Source organism: Lycium barbarum, chromosome 2 (genome assembly GCF_019175385.1).
Source record: "Lycium barbarum isolate Lr01 chromosome 2, ASM1917538v2, whole genome shotgun sequence".
In the NCBI taxonomy this organism is placed as follows: Eukaryota; Viridiplantae; Streptophyta; class Magnoliopsida; order Solanales; family Solanaceae; genus Lycium; species Lycium barbarum.
Window position 1 is genome coordinate 147,601,257 of NC_083338.1, and position 19,948 is coordinate 147,621,204.

The 19,948-nt window shown below is 34.6% G+C and overlaps 1 protein-coding gene across 1 annotated transcript; it reads left to right on the forward strand.

The window, feature by feature from the left end:
* The first annotated feature begins 8,436 nt into the window (after positions 1 to 8,436).
* Positions 8,437 to 14,866, forward strand: LOC132627940 (wall-associated receptor kinase-like 14). The gene is made up of 3 exons (XM_060343568.1): positions 8,437 to 9,407; positions 13,293 to 13,370; positions 13,525 to 14,866. Exons 1-3 carry the CDS (start codon positions 8,693 to 8,695, stop codon positions 14,769 to 14,771), a joined length of 2,040 nt encoding a protein of 679 aa, XP_060199551.1. The 5' UTR covers positions 8,437 to 8,692; the 3' UTR covers positions 14,772 to 14,866.
* Positions 14,867 to 19,948: the final 5,082 nt, after the last annotated feature.

Sequence of the window (19,948 nt, forward strand, 5' to 3'; positions counted from 1 at the left end):
AAACTCTCTCTGGATCATTTTTCAACTTTTCACATGGCTACCTAAAGCTATGTCAGAAATCTACCATTGAAAATCATCTTTCTAGTTACATTTCAGAGGCTACTTTATTTCTGAGATAAAATATTAAAAATTAACTATGCATTTTCTACAGATATTCAACTCTTTCAATAGTCGAGAAAAGAACCAAAATCATCCATAATGTTTGAGTTTGGATCAAAATCATACATATTCTTTCACATGGAGCACTAATAGTACATTATGTTTGCATAAGTGGTGCACTTTTAGTCAAACTCCCAAATAATTTAACGGAAAAGAACAAAAATGCCCCTGAACTTTTAGAAAAGGTATAAAAATACCATTTATTCATCTATTTTGCTAAAACTACCCCTCAATTCAACTTTTTGGCTCATTTATTCCCCTTGACTAACGGACAACACTAATTTTTTTTTAAAAAATAAAAATAAATTGCACATGACATTTTATTACTGAAAAATTGATTTATTCTTTTAAAAAGAAATCTGAAACCTTGGAATTTTTTTAAATTTGGAAAACTTTTTTTTAACGAGTAAAACCTTGACTAACGGACAACACTAATTTTTTTTCTTTTCAAAATGTGAAAAATTGGATTTTTATAAAAACCTGAAAAAATTAAATTTTTTATGGAAAAACTATGTTTAAAAAAAAACCAGAAAACTGTCTTTTTTTAAAATCTAGAAGAAAATTATGGAGTATTAGTTTTGCACATTTTACTTAAAAAAACAATCAGTTTTTCAGATTTAAAAATTGAATTTTCTAAAAAAAAAATGGGGTTTCCACCCATTAAAAAAAGTTTTCCAAACTTAAAAAAATTCCACATGTTTTAATGAAAATCCAATTCTGTTTTATATATATATATATATATATATATATATATATAAAAGGCTTACTACATTTGTTTTTTAAAGAAACGGATGTTGAAAAATTATTTTTTCTTATTCTACAAATAACAATTTTTCAGATTTCTTTGTAAAAGAATAAATCAATTTTTCAGTAATAAAATGTCATGTGCAATTTTTTATTTTAAAAAAAAATTAGTGTTGTCCGTTAGTCAAGGGGAATAAATGAGCCAAAAATTTGAATTGAGGGGTAGTTTTAGCAAAATAGATGAATAAAGGGTATTTTTATACCTTTTCTAAAAGTTCAGGGGCATTTTTGTTCTTTTCCGTTAAATTTATTTGGGAGTTTGACTAAAAGTGCACCACTTATGCAAACATAATGTACTATTAGTGCTCCATGTGAAAGAATATGTATGATTTTGATCCAAACCCAAACATTATGGATGATTTTGGTCCTTTTCTCTTCAATAGTCTTTCAAACCAAACAAGCTCCCCTACCACTTGCCTTACAGCTCTGTACTCAGCTTCTGCTAAGGATAATGACACAGTTGCTTGTTTCTTGGACTTCCAGCTAATGGGGCTGTCTCCCATGAGCACCAAATAGCCACTTACTGACCTTCTTGAATCAGCACAAGCAGCCCAGTCAGAGTCACAATAAGCAGTGACTGTGTACTCAGGCTTATTAGATATAAAGATTCCCAATGTAGGATCCTGCTTCAAATATCTGAGAACATGATATGCAGCCTTGAGATGAGGTTCTCTTGGTGATTGCATGAACTGGCTGAGATGCTGCATACTATAGGCTATGTCCATCCTTGTATTGGTTAAGAAATTGAGCTTCCCAACTAACTTCCTATACTGTGTGGGATCTTCCAAAAGTTTTACTTCTGTGGCTTGTAACTTCTCTGTGGAATCGAGTGGGGATGCGGTTGCCTTGTAGTCCATAGAATCAAACTCTTTCAACAAGTCAGCAGTAAATTTCCTCTGAGACATCAACACTCCATCATCCCTATACAATATTTCCAGTCCTAGGAAGTAGTGCAGCTTACCAAGGTCCTTGATTTTGAACCGGTTGTGTAGAAAGGCTTTAAGTGAGTTGATTTCCTCCATATTTGTACCAGTCAAGATAATGTCATCCACATAGATGGCAACAAATACCAAGGATGATCCCTTCTTTCTGTAAAACAATGAGTAATCACTATCTGAGTGTGTATAACCTTTAGAACACAGGCAGCTTGCTAACTTGTCATACCACTGCCTGCTAGCTTGTTTCAAGCCATACAGTGACTTCTTTAGTCTGCAGATTGTGTTCCCAGCATCTACCATGAGTCCTTGTGGTAAGGACATGTATACTTCTTCATGTAAGTCACCATGAAGGAAGGCATTATTTACATCTAGCTGATACAAGTCCCACTTTTGTTTAACTGCTAAACACAACAAGGTTCTCACAGTGGTCATCTTGACCACTGGTGAGAATGTTTCAATGTAATCAATTCCAGCTTGTTGAGTGTACCCCTTCACCACTAATCTGGCCTTAAACCTCTCTATGATCCCATCTGCCTTATGCTTCACTTTGTACACCTATTTACAACCAATTGCTTTCTTTCCATCAGGTAATGGCACTAGTTCCCAAGTATCATTGGCATATAGTGCTTCAAATTCCTGTGTCATGGCCAGTTGCCAGGCAGTATTCAAAATTGGCTCTTCATAAGAAGTAGGCTCACTCTCATGGGAAATGGTCTTAACTAGCTACTGACTTTCAAGACACAAAGTAGTAAAACAGAATTGAGGATGATTGTGCATAGTGGAGGCAAGAGAGTGAGAGTGTAAATTTGGAAGGCTGTAGTTGTATTCTTTCAGATAGCTAGGTGTTTCATGCTGTCTAGAGGTTCTTCTAGGTGCAGGGTTAGGATTTGGAGGGAGTTGAATGCTAGTGGGTACACCAGTATATGTGCTAGGTGTTGTAGGATGTGGATCAATATGGCTAGTGTCAGGATCAGTGTGGTCATGTGCTTGTGGGATGGTACTAGGATAATTGGCATATGGTCTGAAGTAACTGAGGGTGATACATTTTGATTCATCAATACATCATAAAAAACACTTGGTATATCAGTAGGGTTGACAGAAGAATGAACAAGCAACCTCAAAACATTACTGAAACTAGAGCCTACAGGTGCCATGACAAAAGGAAATATATGTTCATGAAAAACAACATCTCTAGAAACATGAACTTTCTTGGTAACTAAATCTAGTACTTTGTAGCCTTTAGTATTGAAAGGATATCCTACAAAAATACTAGGAGTTGCTCTTGGTTCAAACTTGTCTTTATGAGTTTTCACAGTGGTTGGGAAACATAGGCATCCAAAAGATCTAAGGTGAGAATATGTTGGTTTCTTCTGGTAAAGGACCTCAAATGGTGTTTTATCTGGATGTGATGTGGTTGGGAGTCTATTAATGATGTAGGTGGCTGTTAGAATGCATTCACCCCAATATCTCATAGGCAGTTTTGATTGGAAGAGTAGTGCTCTGGCTGTTTCCAATAAGTATTTGTGTTTTCTTTCAACAATCCCATTTTGTTGGGGTGTATAAGGGAATGATTTTTGGTGGATGATTCCTTTTTCTTGGAAGAATTTGGTGGCTTCTGAGTTGACAAACTCCAGGCCATTGTCAGATCTTATAGTTTTTAGGTGAACATGAAATTGAGTCTCTATTAGGGAGACAAAAGCTTTCACTGTTTGTAGAGCATTGCTTTTGCATCTAAGTAGCTATGTCCAGGTAGATCTACTATGATCATCTACCATGGTTAAAAAATAGTGGCATCCATCATGTGTGGGTGTATGATAAGGACCCCATAGGTCAACATGTAGGAGTTCAAAAATTTTGGTAGATGCAGTAGTACTGTCTTGGAAGGGCATTCTAGCTTGTCTTGCCATGGGACATATGACACATGTGAAAGGTTGTTTAGAGGAGAAGTTTACAGGTATAATGTGGATGCTCCTCATCTTTACAAAAGCTACATGGCCCTGTCTAGTGTGCCATAAATGTTCAATGTCATCACAATGAGGAAAACACAGGACTAACAAAGGTAGAATTAGAATTGGAAGCAAACACAAGATACACTTCTTTATTACAGGGTGGTGAGTATTTTACAATAGAGGATGGTGAAGTCCTGTCACTTTGAATCAAAGAACCATCAGAGTTAACAAAAGAAAAATCATTACAATTGTTAGGAACATTACAACTATTAGATGTAGAATTGAGACTGTTACCAGCAGGAGCCAAGGAACATTTGTGACACCTTGGGCATAAGAAATACAGACCATTCTTGGCTCTACCAAGTTCCAGAGGGCTCTTCAGAGAAGGGCCTTGCAACAAACAAGAGTAGGCATTAAAGCTAACTATGCCTTTGAGTTGAAAAGCCAAACAATGAACATAAATCAAATTGAATTTGAAACTAGGGACAAACAAGACCTTATACAATTTTAAAGATGGATTCAAAGAGGCATCCCCAATCTCAGTTACTTTGACCTTATAGCCATTCGGTAGGGTCACTAGGAAAGGATATGGTAATAGTCTAATGTTTCTCAGGTTGGTTTTGGTAAAGGTCATGTGGTGAGTTGCTCCTGAGTCTATGATCCATGAGCCAGCAGATAATCTAGAGCATTTACAAAAGAGATCCCCAATTTCATTAATGGAAGAGTAGCAAGCAAGTATACCTGCTATATTTACAACACCACCACTATTGAACATGTTATCTGCTTCAGCTGTGCTATTCCCAGTTCTATGTCCAACTTGAAGAGTTCCCAGCAGGTTCAACAACTGATTATATTGCTTTTTTGACAAGTTCATTAGCTTCATAGACTCAGAAGGTTCCCCACACAGATTGCCCTTACCATCAGAAGAATGGACATTGGCTGCAGCACCAGTGGTCCTTTCTTTTGTGAATTTGGAATTGTTTGGATAACCATGCAACTTATAACACCTCTCCTTTGTGTGACCAGTTCTTTTACAGTAATCACAGAACAAGTTTGGCCTGCCTTGTGGGTGAGAATTAGCACTCCTACTACCTCCTAAAAAATTACTAGAACTAGGGCCTCTTCTGTATGTATTTCTACTGGAACCAGAACTAGATGCACCTGCATTTCCCTTGTAGAAGTTGTAATCAGTCTTGAAACCAGATGCATTTAGTGAGGTTGACTCTAAAGCACTATGGTTTGATGGCTTTATTTCCCTTTGCTTCTCTTCTTGGAACAGTATAGAAAAAGCTTGTGCCATGCTAGGAAGGGGATTCAACATCAAAATGTTTCCCCTTATGGCAGTGTACATCTCATTTAATCCCATGAGGAAATGTATGAGTCTTCTATCTTGTTCAGACTTGACCAATTTGGTCTTACCAGCACATGTACATACACAGGTGCACTGAGCATTAGTGTCAATCGTGTTCATTTCTTCCCACAATTTCTTCATTTTGTTGTAATAACCAGTGATATCCAAGGTTCCTTGAACTAAATCATTTATATCCTTTTGTAGTTGGTACAGTTTACAACCATTCGTTTGATCATACCTATCCTCTAGTTCTTCCCATAACTCCTTGGCATTATTGACATATTGGAGACTATCTCTCAATTCTGAGGATAGTGAGTTCAAAATCCACGAGGTGACCATGTCATCACACCTCTCCCATTGAGTGTAATTAGGATCCTCTAAATCTGGTTTTCTAATTTTGCCATTGATAAAGCCTGTTTTACACTTAATTGATAAAGCTCTAAGGACAGCTCTTCTCCACGACCTATAGCCAGTGCCATCGAAAATTGCAGGTAACAAAGTGGATCCTGCAATCTCAGATGGATGCATGTATAGAGGGCTGGTGATGTCCACACCATCAATAGCAGTTGCAGAAGTGGAGTTGTTGTTGTTCATTTGTGTTGTAGTGCTTGGAAGATCAATCACGATTATTTGGGAGAAATGAAGAATATGTGTGTCTCAACAATCCTAAGGAAGAATGAGTATACGGTCTCCAGAAAAACAGCTACTAAGAAGAGAACTATTAATCGATGTATCGCACATCGAGAAATGATGAAGCTTAAGAAGAGATTGTGATGCTAAGTGAAAATAGCAATCTAAACAGAAAAGAAAACTGCTAATTCGATCATCAATCACAATTTCCCAAACAAATCGTCAATCACAACTTCCCAAACAAATCGACAATCACAATTTCCCAAACAAAACGAATGCGAACCCTAATTTTACCAAAAACCAAAATCGAATGAGAAATTCATCAATTACTTACGAATCTCATCAGTGCAGAATGAAATTAGATCAAGCTGGGCTCTGATACCATGTCGAGAAGTAGCGATGAAACAAGGAAAGTTGGTGACTCCATTAATGGAGCTCGAAGCTAAGATGAGGGATGGAAGACGACAGATATGGAAGCTATGAACTGGGGAGAATATTCTGTAGAATCAATTCATTGATTTGTTGTGTGAAGTTAGTTTCTAATACAGATCGTGTGTGTATATATACACAATGCAAAATGTTTAGAATCATTAACTAACTAAACCGACTTTGCTTGCCACGTGGACTACTTAATAACAAACTAGACTTAATAACAAAACTAATCTAACTAAACCAACTTAATACAAAATATAATTAAATAATGACAAGTAATCTCAACAGTAGTAACAATTTTCTGGTGGCTAGACAGTTGGTAATTTTCATATGCATTTCATACTTCTGAAGTCAACATTATATATATTCGGTCATTAATTAAAGGGAGGAAAACCGGGAAAATTGGTCATAATAAGATGCTACTATTTTCACATTATTAACTAAGTAGTTATATTTAAAATTTATTTTATATACATTGACATTGTAAAAAAACAATACATCACTGTATATTTACTTATTGTAGCACGCAATTTTTCTTCTGTTTCAGGTTACTATAACTAGGGCTGTGCATATTAACGGTTAAACCAATAACCCGAACTAATTATTGGGTTATTAGGTTAATGGTTCGGGTTAATGAATTACTGATTTGGGTATCGGGTGGTGCCCTGTGGTTATTGGCTTATTGGGTCGGGTCACGGTTTGACCATTTTTGTTAACGGGTGAACCGATAACCCGATAACCATTTTTTTTTTGTTTTTGGAAACCACTAAGTAAACCTTAGTGGAGGATATTTTATTAATAGTAATACACTAGTACAGAATAAACAAGACAATAGAAAACATGAATGGTCTGCAAAAGCAAACAACATAAAGCAAAAGGAACAACCCAAAAAAAAAAACCAGTCCCGATAAAATTCAACCTAGCCTCAATTCTTAGGGTTTCAATCAACAACTGAGCTCATCGCCTAAAGGAGATCTCCAATTGTGAAAATGCCTTTTCATAAGACATTTATGATAAAGAAGAAATTAGCGAAGAAGCAAAGAAGCAAAGGCAAAACAGGCCAATTCCTTACTGGATCCAGATCTGTTTCTTTCAGGTAAAAGTCTTTTGCAACTTATTTCCCTAATTTGAGCTTGATGTTGAAGTGATAAATCGGGAAACCACTGTATTACGCTTCAATTTGGACTGATTGTGTCTTGAGTTATTTGATTCAAACGTACTTGTCCATCTAAAGCCCATTATAGAACACTCTCCATGAAGACATGAAAATGTAAACTTACTAAACTATTTTTTACTTCTTCTACATTGCTTTTAATTCTCACTCTTGTTTATGTGTTTTTGTATTTCTCTATTTTGGGGTGTTTGTTGGGGTTGGGAAATTAGGGAAATCACTTCCTAGCAAAAAAAGTTCTTCGTTGTTGAAATATTTTTTGCTCAGTTTTGAAGATGGGTTCCTTGTTCTTGAAATCTTAACGGTTAACCCGATAATCGAACCGATAACAAACAACAACCGATTAACCGATAACCCATTAACCGATATCTTAATGGTTCTTTAATGGTTTAACATGTCTACAAACCGATAACCGATAGGTTGAACCGATAACTTTGAAACCCGAACCGAACCGACCGATATGCAGCCCTAACTATAACCCAGTAATTATGAACAGTCATATGTAGTCATCTCTTAGATTATGTGATAGCAAATTAGTATAAGACTTCTTTTACAATATTCAGTGTAAAGGAAACTCATATTTAAAGATGTCCAAGGGACCCGATGTCCAAATAGTGAAATCAAAGAGAATTGAAATTTTAATTAATGCATGGCAAACTTCGGTGGTGGGTCAATGACAAATAAATCCTTGATACGTACATATCCTTGTAACGTTATTAAAAAAATTAGAACATTTGTAATGACTAATAAATTGTCGTGCTGTTAGGTTTCCAACTTGCAGATAAGTCAGGTCAATGACTAAATAAGTGTTCGTTAGACATATCAATTATGCTACCCTACATGTCTTTTGTCTTTCACAAAGAAAAAGGGGTAATCAAGAAATATTTCACATTAAAAAATTAAATCTAAAAAGTAGTCCCTCCTTAATAAGTAAACTCATCATGTGTGTTCTCATTACTATTTTTTCGATTTTCTATGTCCGGTAGTCGCATTTCAATTCGATTAAATTAAAATTTAGTAGAGAAATTTCATATTGAGAGGTAAATTATTCTCTAATAAAGACGATTTTATGTTTGGAGTTTGCATCCGAGACATTTGATTAAAAACTGAGTACTTATCACTTTAAGACAATTTTTATTTGTGTACTCTCGTTATTTTATTTCTTCGCCCTTCTCCTTTTATTCACTTCTTATCAATTTTCAAACAATTCCTTCATCTTCTTATTTCTCCTCCTCCATTGTTCACATGTGCCCAAAAAATGAATTTACCTCTCCATTTTAGAACAATTCTGTATTTATCCATTTTCTTTCTTTCATCAAACATAGTTCTTGGATCAAATTGTACCCATTCATGTGGCAAAAAAATTCTTCCATTTCCTTTTGGTTTCTCCCATGGCTGCCCAATCAAACTAAACTGTACCTCAAATGGAAAAATTGTCCTTAACAAATTCCCAGTTCAATCTGTAACTTCAGATACCATTTTAATCAATCTTGTAGCACAATGTAGACGTCCAGTTTCAGCAATTCACAATCTTTTTACCCATAATTACGCACCTACTTCACGTAACGGAATACTCTTTCAGAACTGCAGTTTTTCTCAATCAAGCTGTTTGATTCCTTCTACAAGGATCCAAACACATTTTGAGCTTCTTGATTGTGGGAAAGAAAACATGAGTTGTTATTCTGAACCAAACAGTGACAACAATTTTATTGATTTCAAGAATTTGTCTAGAACAGGGTGTCGTTCTTTTTTTTCTGCAATATCTGTTGAGTCAACGTTGAATAGTTCGGCAGTTTCTTTGGATGTTCAAATGGTTCAATTGGGATGGTGGGTTCGTGGAAATTGTCGGTGTTCTTCAAATGCAAATTGTACTAAAATAAAGTCGCCTGTTGATGGGAAAAAGGGATATCGATGCCAGTGTTTTGAAGGGTTCATTGGAGATGGTTTCTTAGATGGCTCAGGTTGCCGAAAAGGTACGTCACATAGAACACAATTTTAATTATTTAATTATATGCTAAGCATGTGAAAATCTTATTGGTATGAGTAGCCACGAAATTTGAACTTAATATATCTGTTTTTTGATAACATGTTAAGCATGTGATAATTTCATCTAAAAACTTAAACTTTCAACGGTGAAGGGCATTGAACATGAGTATTGGGTTCATCTGAAATCGGTGTTTGTGGCATTGAGGATAAATATATATAAATACTAATTTTTTTAATAAATAATATATTCTGAATCCATATCTTTCTAAAATAACTCCTAGCAACAAAATAAAAGTTCAGATATTTAATCAACTGCACTCTAAAGATTTCCTCTATTAGTTTACTTTTAATTAGTTAGGTATTTCTTCAACAACTTTCAAAGTAAACTAACATGTTCTAGCTTTAACAAAGAAATAATATAACGTACATAAATTTGACTTTTCAAAATTAGATATTTAGGTTGCATATGCAAAAATGTGATGTTTTATATATTCAACTTTCTCCAAGTTACTTAATTTGGTTATTAATTGGGAGTTTTAACTAACGAAATTAAAGTTGATGAGGGAGTTTTGACCAAATTTGGAGAGAGAATTGAAGAACATCATAATGGACGAGAAAATATGGGTCCAAGTAAAAAGATTAAAAGATGACATGTTGGGGGCGGCTAAAAAGAAAAGTTCCCCATAGTTGACTGTATAAGTATAACTTGTTGGAATTGAACTTTAAATCTTTAATTCTTTATATAAAGATCAGTTTTCTACAATCCGGGTCATGGAGTGCATGTTAAGGAACTGGTAAAGTCAATAGTTTTTGCTATTAAGAAATATAACAGATGATTTTTTTTTTCCTCATGTTCATACTGAGTACGGGGACAAGTTTTATATGATCTGAAATCAAGAAGCAAAAAAAGAAACAAATTATGACTCTTAGGGCCCGTTTGGCCATGAAATTTTTTCACTTTTTTTCGGAAAATTATTTCACTTTATTTTGAAAATCAGCGTTTGGTCATGCAAATTTGAAATACAACTTCAAACAACTAAAACCTTGTTTTCACTTTTTTTTTCTTCACTTTTTTCACTTTCAATACATTCAAACAATCAAATATTCTTTGCAAAAACTATAACCAAACACAACTCCATCTTTAATTCTAACTCTAAAATTCCAAATAAAGTGAAAAATATTTGGTTTTAAAAGCCAAACGCCTACTAAAAGTAATAATGGCAACATTAAGAAAGACAATCACGTATTTGTTTGCTTCATCAGTGGAGCAACTCGTGACTATCTAGGTAGGACCCAGGAATGGTGATGGTTGTTGCCTTTCATTGTCACTAATCAATGCCAAAATTGAAGGCAAATATAAAATCTAGAGTCCATCTTTTAGAATCATTTATAATCGTTTAGCTTTAGGAATGTATTTTAATTTGTTTTAGCATACGTGTCTGCAGTTAGAGTTGAAAGGGACGTAGAGAGTTAAATCCAGTGGCAAAAATGGTTCAACTTTAGTAGGGAGTTCACGTAAAAATAACTTAACTCAATTATATGAAACTTTAATATTTTGTCTGAAGTTATGCGTTGTCAAGTCTAATTTTAGACACCACATCTCTAAAGTTATTTTAAAGTGGTTAGACTTGAAAATTTTTATGCACTGCAAGTATGACTCAAATGGTGATCCTGTAGTCGGGTTATATGTGCACTTCGGCCATCTAGAGCACAATCAATATGTTCGTGGGACCCAATAGCTTTGCCCAGACCTGTAAATATATAAAAAATTCACTAAATAATTGAGTGTGAACGAATTATTATTATATATTAACTTGAGGTGGTTGTAGAAATTCACAAATTTCAAATCCTAGATTCTTTGGTTGGTATAGTGTCCATTCATGTTATTCCATCAAGATGTCTTGCCAAAATTTGTTTTATCATTTGGTCAAGGAAGAGGCTTTTCTCCTTGGGTTTCTTCATATTCTATCCAACTCCATTTGGTTTTGGGTGAGCAATGGAAACTAAGTCACTATCATATTACGTGAAGATAGTCGTAGTTCAACAATATAATTGGACACCTCCACGTAATAATTCTTCCATTTAAATAATGCTCAAGAAGAAACCAGAAGTCTTTTTCAACTAATTTGAAAAGGGAAACAATGAATTTCCTTTTCTCAGTTGAAGTGAAGAGCACAAGGAAGTTTAGTACCATGATTGATTCCCATTCTGGATGTGAAATATCAGGCCGTCTATAAAAAATAAAAGGAATTTTTACTTGGCGTAACTTCTTCTAAGAGGTAATTATTGATAATAACTATCTTTTAATTTATTTATATTTAGTAGTTACAATAATTTTGTAAATTACCATTCATAGCTATATCAAAATACATCAAGTTGGAGTGGTGTAACCTAGGTTCGAACCCAGCCAACAACATTACTTTTATTATATATTTTTCCTAGCTTCTTCTCCTTATATTTTGAGTGTATTTAAGTGTATTTCGTCATATGAATCATCACGTTGGAGTGGATGAAGTGGTTATTGGGCGTGGCTCTGCCCCTTCCCACCTAGGATTGAATCCAGCCAACAACATTATTTTCTTACATATTTTCCTAGCTTCTTCTCTCTGTATTTAAGTGTATTTTTCGTCATATGTATTTGGCTCAGATGAGTGTATTTGGCTTGCTCAACTACATATGAGCCAAATACATTAGCTACGAATTGTAATTTGGCAAATGGTAACTACGTATAGAATTTGTCGTTTCTTTGTTTTTTGGTTCCCACTGATATTAGGTATCTATATTAGGGCCTCGACTAGTTTGCATTCACTCCATGTAGGGGTGACAAAACTTGCCCAAACCCATGTGACCCGCCCAAGCTTTAATGAGTTTGGGCTAGAGTGATTGTGAAGATGGGCTGATTTGGGCTAGTCCAAGTTGACCAATCACAAATTATCAACCCAAACTAGCCCATTAAATGAGCCCAAACTGACCCATCAATTGTCATTCATTCATAAGTATAAAAGATACAATACATGGTTAACTTATTTTTTAATTATTATTTAAATTTATTTTTGAATTTATTTTTATTTTTTAAAATGTTTATTTTTAATTATTTTAGAAAAAATGTTTTTTTTTTTCTTATTTAAAATTTTTTACTGGTAATTTTTTTATTTTTAATTTTTTTTCTGAGGGTCTATGCTTTCCTTTTTTCTTTAACGTATTTTCGACCCACCTATATTCGACACACGTTTGTCACTCCTAGTTATGTACAAGACAACCATAAAAATATATACATAAGGCAAAGGGATAAAAGAGAGGATTTTGACAAAATCACTATTCATTACATTAATTAACAATTAATTTTCTTTTGATTTACTTTTTGAAATTATTTCGAATATAATTTATGTATTGGAATAACTTATGAGGAAATATTTACAGTGAATATCTTTATTATTTTGAGCAAAAGCATACGTTTGAGTTTTTATATCCAAAAAGTATTTAAAATTAATTTTCAAAACACTGTTTATTTAGAAAAGTATGAGCAAGAGAATATTTGCAATCAAACAATATCGATATTTTTAGTTTCTCAAAATGTTGGAAAGGTGGGTTAAGTTGGGCGGGTTGGGTTATGACCCTTCATTTAGCCCATCTTGACCCAGCCCATCTTAGCCCAAACAAGCTTTGGGCAGGGTTGGGCTTTGGCCCATCTATATGTTCAGTCCATCTTGACCCGCTCAACTTTAGCCCAAATAGCCCATTTGCCACCCCTAACTCCATGTAAGGCCCATTAAAAAGGGAAGCACTCTCCACGAGGACCCGAGACCTCTGGCCCACCATAACACTTGACAAGGATGTGTCCATAATTAATTCCAGGGTTCTTGTGAATGCAGATTATACAACATGCAACCCTTCAAAGTACCTTTCAGGCAAATGTGGAGGAACCACAAGAGTTGGCGTACTTGTTGGAGGTAATTCTCAGTTGGATTTAAGTTATATACACTAACAGCGCAGTGTAGAGTCTCAGCTTCTAGTACTAGTCAAAATGAAATCGTTTCCTTTTTTTCTTCTTATTTCAATTTTGCGATACAACCCACTATAAAGTGAAAAATACAATTTCTCCAGGTATTGTAGCAGGTGCTTCATTAATGGTTACTGTAGGCTTAATGTGCTGCTTTATTCGACGAAGATTGAGTTTCCAAAACAGAACCAGAAGAAACCGCGAGTTATATGAGACTACAGGGATCACAATCCCGGTCTATCTATACAAAGAAATGGAAAAAGCAACCGATTTCTTCTCTGAGAAACAGAGACTAGGAATTGGCGCTTATGGAACGGTTTATTCTGGAAAGCTTCAAAATGACAATTGGGTAGCAATTAAAAGAATCAGGCATAGAGATACTGACAGCATTGAACAATTCATCAATGAGATCAATCTCCTTTCCTCTGTCAATCATCCGAATCTAGTTCGCCTCTTGGGCTGCTCGATCGAAAATGGTGAACAGATTCTTGTTTATGAGTTCATGCCTAATGGAACTTTGTCACAACATTTACAAGGAGAAAAGGGGAACGGGCTTCCCTGGCCCGTTCGCCTCACGATTGCTGCAGAAACTGCACAAGCTATAGCTTATCTGCATAATGCAATGCACCCTCCAATATATCACAGAGATGTCAAGTCTAGTAACATACTCTTGGATTACAATTACAAGTCAAAAGTCGCGGATTTTGGACTTTCAAGGCTCGGTATGGTTGAATCATCCCACATTTCTACCGCACCACAAGGAACTCCCGGATATCTTGATCCTCAGTATCATCAGAACTTCCAATTGTCTGATAAGAGCGACGTTTACAGCTTTGGCGTGGTTCTTGCTGAGATCATAACGGGGCTAAAAGCAGTGGACTTTGCTCGTCCCCAAGACGAAATAAACTTGGCTGCACTTGCAATTGACAGAATAGGAAAGGGTAACTTAGATGAAATTATCGATCCATCTATCGAGCCACATATGGATGCTTGGACGATTTCGTCTGTGCACAAAGTAGCTGAGTTGGCATTCAGGTGTTTAGCGTTTCATCGGGATATGAGGCCATCGATGATGGAAGTGGCGATTGAATTGGAACAACTTAGACTAAGTAAATGGGCAAATACGGAAGATAACATCACGGGTTCATCAGAGGGATCTTCTATTTCATCAACTTCAGGTGTGAGTGAAAAACCATTGAATCTTTCCATTAAGAAGCAAGAAATGGATATAAAAGCCATTTTTTCGACGGAAAAAATAAAGGATTATTCCCCTGTTTCAGTACAAGATCCATGGAATAGTGAGCAAAGCTCTCCATCTTGTAGTAGTTTGCTTAATCATATAGTCAAGTAATTTTGTAAAGGATTCATTTCTTCTTTGTCATTTACTTACAGGAACATGTAGCGTGTCGAAAATGTCGTATACTAGCAAAAATTTAGTAGCCAGAATACTACATATGCCAAACTTGGTTGGTAGTTCTACAGTTTTTTTTTTTTTTTTTTTTCTGTATTTTTCTTCTGTTGATACTTATATATTGAATAGTCATGTTCTTTAATTTATTAGTATCTGTTCTTGGATGATACTTTTAGGAAATTTAACGTGCGCCTATACTTTGCTTTGACAAATGAATCTTTAGAAAGTATTGAAATAACATTCACTGGCCATTGTTTGGTCATATTTTTTGGAAAATAGTCATTCTCATAGGGTGTGTTCGGTATGGAAGAATGTTTTTCAATTTTCTCATGTTCGTTTGGTAAAAGAATTTGAAAAATATTTTCTTTTACAAAACATTTTCCTCAAAATTAGGAAAATGACTTCCCTAATAAAAGTAAGAAAAACAAGTTCACAAGTTCATTCCACCAGGCACCAACCATCCTACCACCACTCAACCCAATCCCAACCACCAAACCCCACCCCACCCTTACCCACCAACCCACCCCGCACCCCCCACCACCCGCCTAAAAATAATTTTTTTTGGAAAAAAAAGTTTTGACATTATTTTTAGTTTTTTTCGCCCCTCCACCCAAACCCCGCACCCTTCCCCCCTCCCCCCCACGCCCCTCCCCCCCACCCCCCCAAAAAATTATTTTTTTGAAAAAAAAAAAGTTTTGACTTTTTTTTTGCACCCCACCCCTCCCCCACTCCCGCACCCCTACCCCCCCCCCCCCCCCCCAAAAAAAAATTAATATTTTTGAAAAAAAAGTTGACTTTTTTTTTTTGGTTTTTTGCACCACCCCACCCAAACCCCGCACCCTACCCCCCACCCCGAGCAAAAAAAAATATTTTTTTTGAAAAAAAAAGTTTTGAATACCCCACCCTGCCCCGCACCCTCCCCCTCCCCCACCACGCACCTCGACCCCCCTCACCCCTACCCCCCTCCCGCAAAAAAAATTAATATTTTTGAAAAAAAAGTTTTGACATTTGTTTTGGTTTTTTGCACCCCCCCCCCCCCCCCCCCCCCAAAACCCCAAAAAAAATTGAAAAAAAGTTGACAATTATAAAAATTGAATGTTTGCGTGGTTAAAAATTAAAACTTTTGAAAGGGGTGATGGGGTATTTTGCGAGGGTGGGGGTGTGGTGAAAAGATTTTTTTTTGAGGTAGGGGGTGTCTGGGGTGTAGAAACCCGCAAAAGACAATAAAAAACTTCAAAAAAAAATGCTAGGGTTGGGGGGGGGGGGGGTGTTGGTGTGGTATAGGTTCCAGGCAAGGGAGGAGGGGGATGTGGTCGTGTAGAAAATTTTGAAAAAAAATAAAAACTTCAAAAAAAATGTTGTGGGAGAGGGTGCGTGGGTGGGGTGTAGGGTGCGGGGGGAGGGGGTGGTGTATGGGTTACGGGAGTGGTTGGGGGTGGGGTGCAAAAAACAAAAAAAAATGGAGAGGGGTGGGGGCATAGGGGTGGGTGAGTGGGAGTGGGGTAGGCGTGGGGGTGGGGGTATGGGGTTGGGTTGGAGTTGGTGACGGTTGGGGTGGGGGTTCAAAAAACAAACAAAAATTAAAAGAATTTTTTTTGGAAGGGGGTGGCGGCATAGGTGGGTGGGTGTGGAATGGGGTGTGGGTGGAGTTGGGAGTATGGGGTTGGGTTGGAGTTGGTGAGGCTTGAATGATTATTTTCCGAAAAACGTTTTCTATCAACTAAACGAACATGAAAAAATAAGTAAGAAATTCACTTATTTTCCACTACTCAAACGAACATGGGAAAACATTTTCCTCCATACCGAACACACCCATAATCTCAGGAATTTTAAAGTTCCACGGATGAAAATTTGCAACAAATTAGAGGATGCCCATAAATGTAAAACATTTAAACTTTGAATGTTTGCCTATATAGTAAACACAGTATCAGCGTTTCTTATTCTTTTCTCGTACGTGTATATATGGGATTAACGAACTCTATTTTATTTGGGGAACAAATCTTACTTCTATTCTGGAAGAATTTTATGTGTCTTAATTGTTAGAGTTACACTAATTTGCAAGTTTTCTCAAACAATATCGAACGCAGAAAATATATTTTTAATTCATAAGGTAAGGAAAGCGACTTATCAAAATTTGCAAAATTATAGCAATGGCCAAAACTTTGTGGTTGAAACAACTTTCGATTTTACACAGTACTAACACTTGTATTCTCGTAAAATTCGTGAAAGAAAATATAGTTGGGCTTTCACTTGTGATATTCCTGGGGCCATTGAAGCATGGAGATGTACGAGCCCACATATACATCTTCATTTCATGCTTGTTTGGTGTTGCATTCTGATGGGAAGAAAGTGTGAAATTATGTTTGACAACCCAAGTCCATGGCACATATTAGTTGCTTTGAGCTTAGGGCACATATAAATTTGTCTTTAAAGTTACGCCTCAAATAGCCTCAAAAATAAGATATCACGTGAATTTGAGACATGTCTTATGAAAAAAATTCATTTTCCTCTCTCATTCCGATATGGGATTCAATTAAAGTGTCATGTGACCTCATTTTCTAAAACTTGCCAGCTTAGAAACATGTCAATCCTAGTTGATTAACTCTCCGTGAGGAGCGTCACGTTTCGTATAATGTGTAAAGGGCTCAGTGAACGAAAAAAAGTTTAGTACTAGTAATAAGCAAGGATTTTAATTGTATGGTTTGAGGGAAACTTTTTGGTTATTAAAAAGGGGGACCTCTTATATTAAATTCAGAATTCTGGTGTTTGGAAAAGGTCAACTTCATATTGGATCCGCCGCGATCTACCAAAAGCAACACTTTTTCGGGTGACCAATCAAACGCCATTCACTTTTTATATGGATGGGCCAATCTCTAGATTTTTTTTGGCAGCTACGACATGCGGGATGATTCCATTAATGCAGTTTTCAAATACTAGATGGCCTATGCCCGCTGCGCACAGACTCAATACTTTAGATTATAGTATATTTATGTATATGTAGTTGTGTTTGGATAGTAATAATATATATATATATTCACGAAGCATGAGTTTTGTGCTCCGTATCTAAAATTTTATTATATTCGTGATTGCTACGAAAATTTATTAATACTTTTTAAAAGAGAAGACTTGTTTAAAAGAAAATTATTTTCCTCTCTTTGAAATAAAACAATAACAATATTTAAGCATCAGTTGATACTTAAATTTTAATTCGATTAATTTAAAGGTGTAAAATACTTATTATTTTTTATCAAATTTTGATTTGGATAATTCTAATTCTAATTCAAATTATTAAATTAATTTTACATGTTTAAAACGAAACAAAGTAGAAATTGATTTTCTATTTAAACGAAGAAATGCTATTTTTTAATTTTTGGTAAATATTCTCGGTTTAGTTCATTTTACTTGTCATGTTGTCTTTTGCATGGTTTTTTAAGGAAACGTGAATTAGAATTAGAATTTGACTAATTTACCTTATTCATTATTTGATCTCCATTTGATATTAATCTCTTTTCACATTTATTAGAGTAAGAATAAAAATGAAAAAGTAATTAAATTTTATCTTATTTTAAAATATAAATATTTTAAGTATATTTATTTTAGTAATCATAACAAATATTTCTTTTGCATGGTATTTTAAGAAAACGTCAATTAGAATTATAATTTCACTAATTTACCTTATTAATTATTTGATCTCCATTTAATATTATTTTTTCTTTTATGACATTAATCTATTTTCACATTTATTAGAGTAAGGAAAAAATGAAAAAGTAATTAAATTCTATCTTATTTTAATATATAAGTATTTTAAGTATGTTGTTGTACAATAATTTCATTTGCTCCCACTAATGGATTGATACGCATGTGGTAATGAATCCATCATTATTGATTTAATGAGATACTTTGGAAATTACATAAATATTGTTTGATATTTTAATATGGGATGCACCCCTTTTTTTTTGACATTGTTTGTTTTTTAATATGGGATTCATTTTTTTTTATATTGCTTGATTTTGTTAATATGAGATCTACTTTTTTTTTCAGTGAGTTTGGAGATGGTGGGTTCCACTTTTTTTTCTCCTTTTTTTTTTTAATATTGATTGGTGTTTAGTTGGGGCCCACACTTTTTTTTAATATTAGTTGATGTTTAGTTGGGGCCCACACCTTTATTTAGAAGGAAACCATTTTTCTCTCTTTGAGATAAAACAATAGCAAATATTTAAGCATCAGTTGATATTTTGAATTTTAATTCGATTAATTTAAAGGTGTAAAATATTCTATTGTTAATGTATGTAGATTGGGCCTAAACAATACCTATTATTTTTTTATCAAATTTTGATTTGGATAATTCTAATTCAAATTATTATATTAATTTTACATGTTTAAAATGAAACAAAGTAGAAATTTGATTTTCTATTTAAATGAAGAACTACTATTTTTTAAGTTTTGGTAAATATTTTTGGTTTAACTCATTTTACTTGTCATGTTTTCTTTTGCACGATTTTTTAAGGAAATGTCAATTAGAATTATAATTTCACTAATTTACCTTATTAATTATTTGATCTCCATTTAATATTATTTTTTCTTTTATGACATTAATCTCTTTTCACATTTATTAGTGTAAGGAAAAAATGAAAAAGTAATTAAATTCTATCTTATTTTAATATATAAGTATTTTAAGTATGTTACTGTACAATAATTTCATTTACTCCCACTAATGGATTGATACGCATGTGGTAATGAATCCATCATTATTGATTTAATGAGATACTTTGGAAATTATATAAATATTGTTTGATATTTTAATATGGGATGCATCTTTTTTTTTGACATTATTTATTTTTTTAATATGGGATTCATTTTTTTTATATTGTTTGATTTTGTTAATATGGGGTTCACTTTTTTTTCCATGAGTTTGGAGATGGCGGGTTCCACTTTTTTTTTTAATATTGGTTGGTGTTTAGTTGGGGCCCACCCCCATTTTTTTTAATATTGATTGATGTTTAGTTGGGGCCCACATTTTTTTTTTTTGGGAAAACGAACGACGAAGCATGGGTGCAAACCCATGCTTCTATATAGTTTAAATACATGTTAAAAAACCAATTCCTTCAAAATCTCTA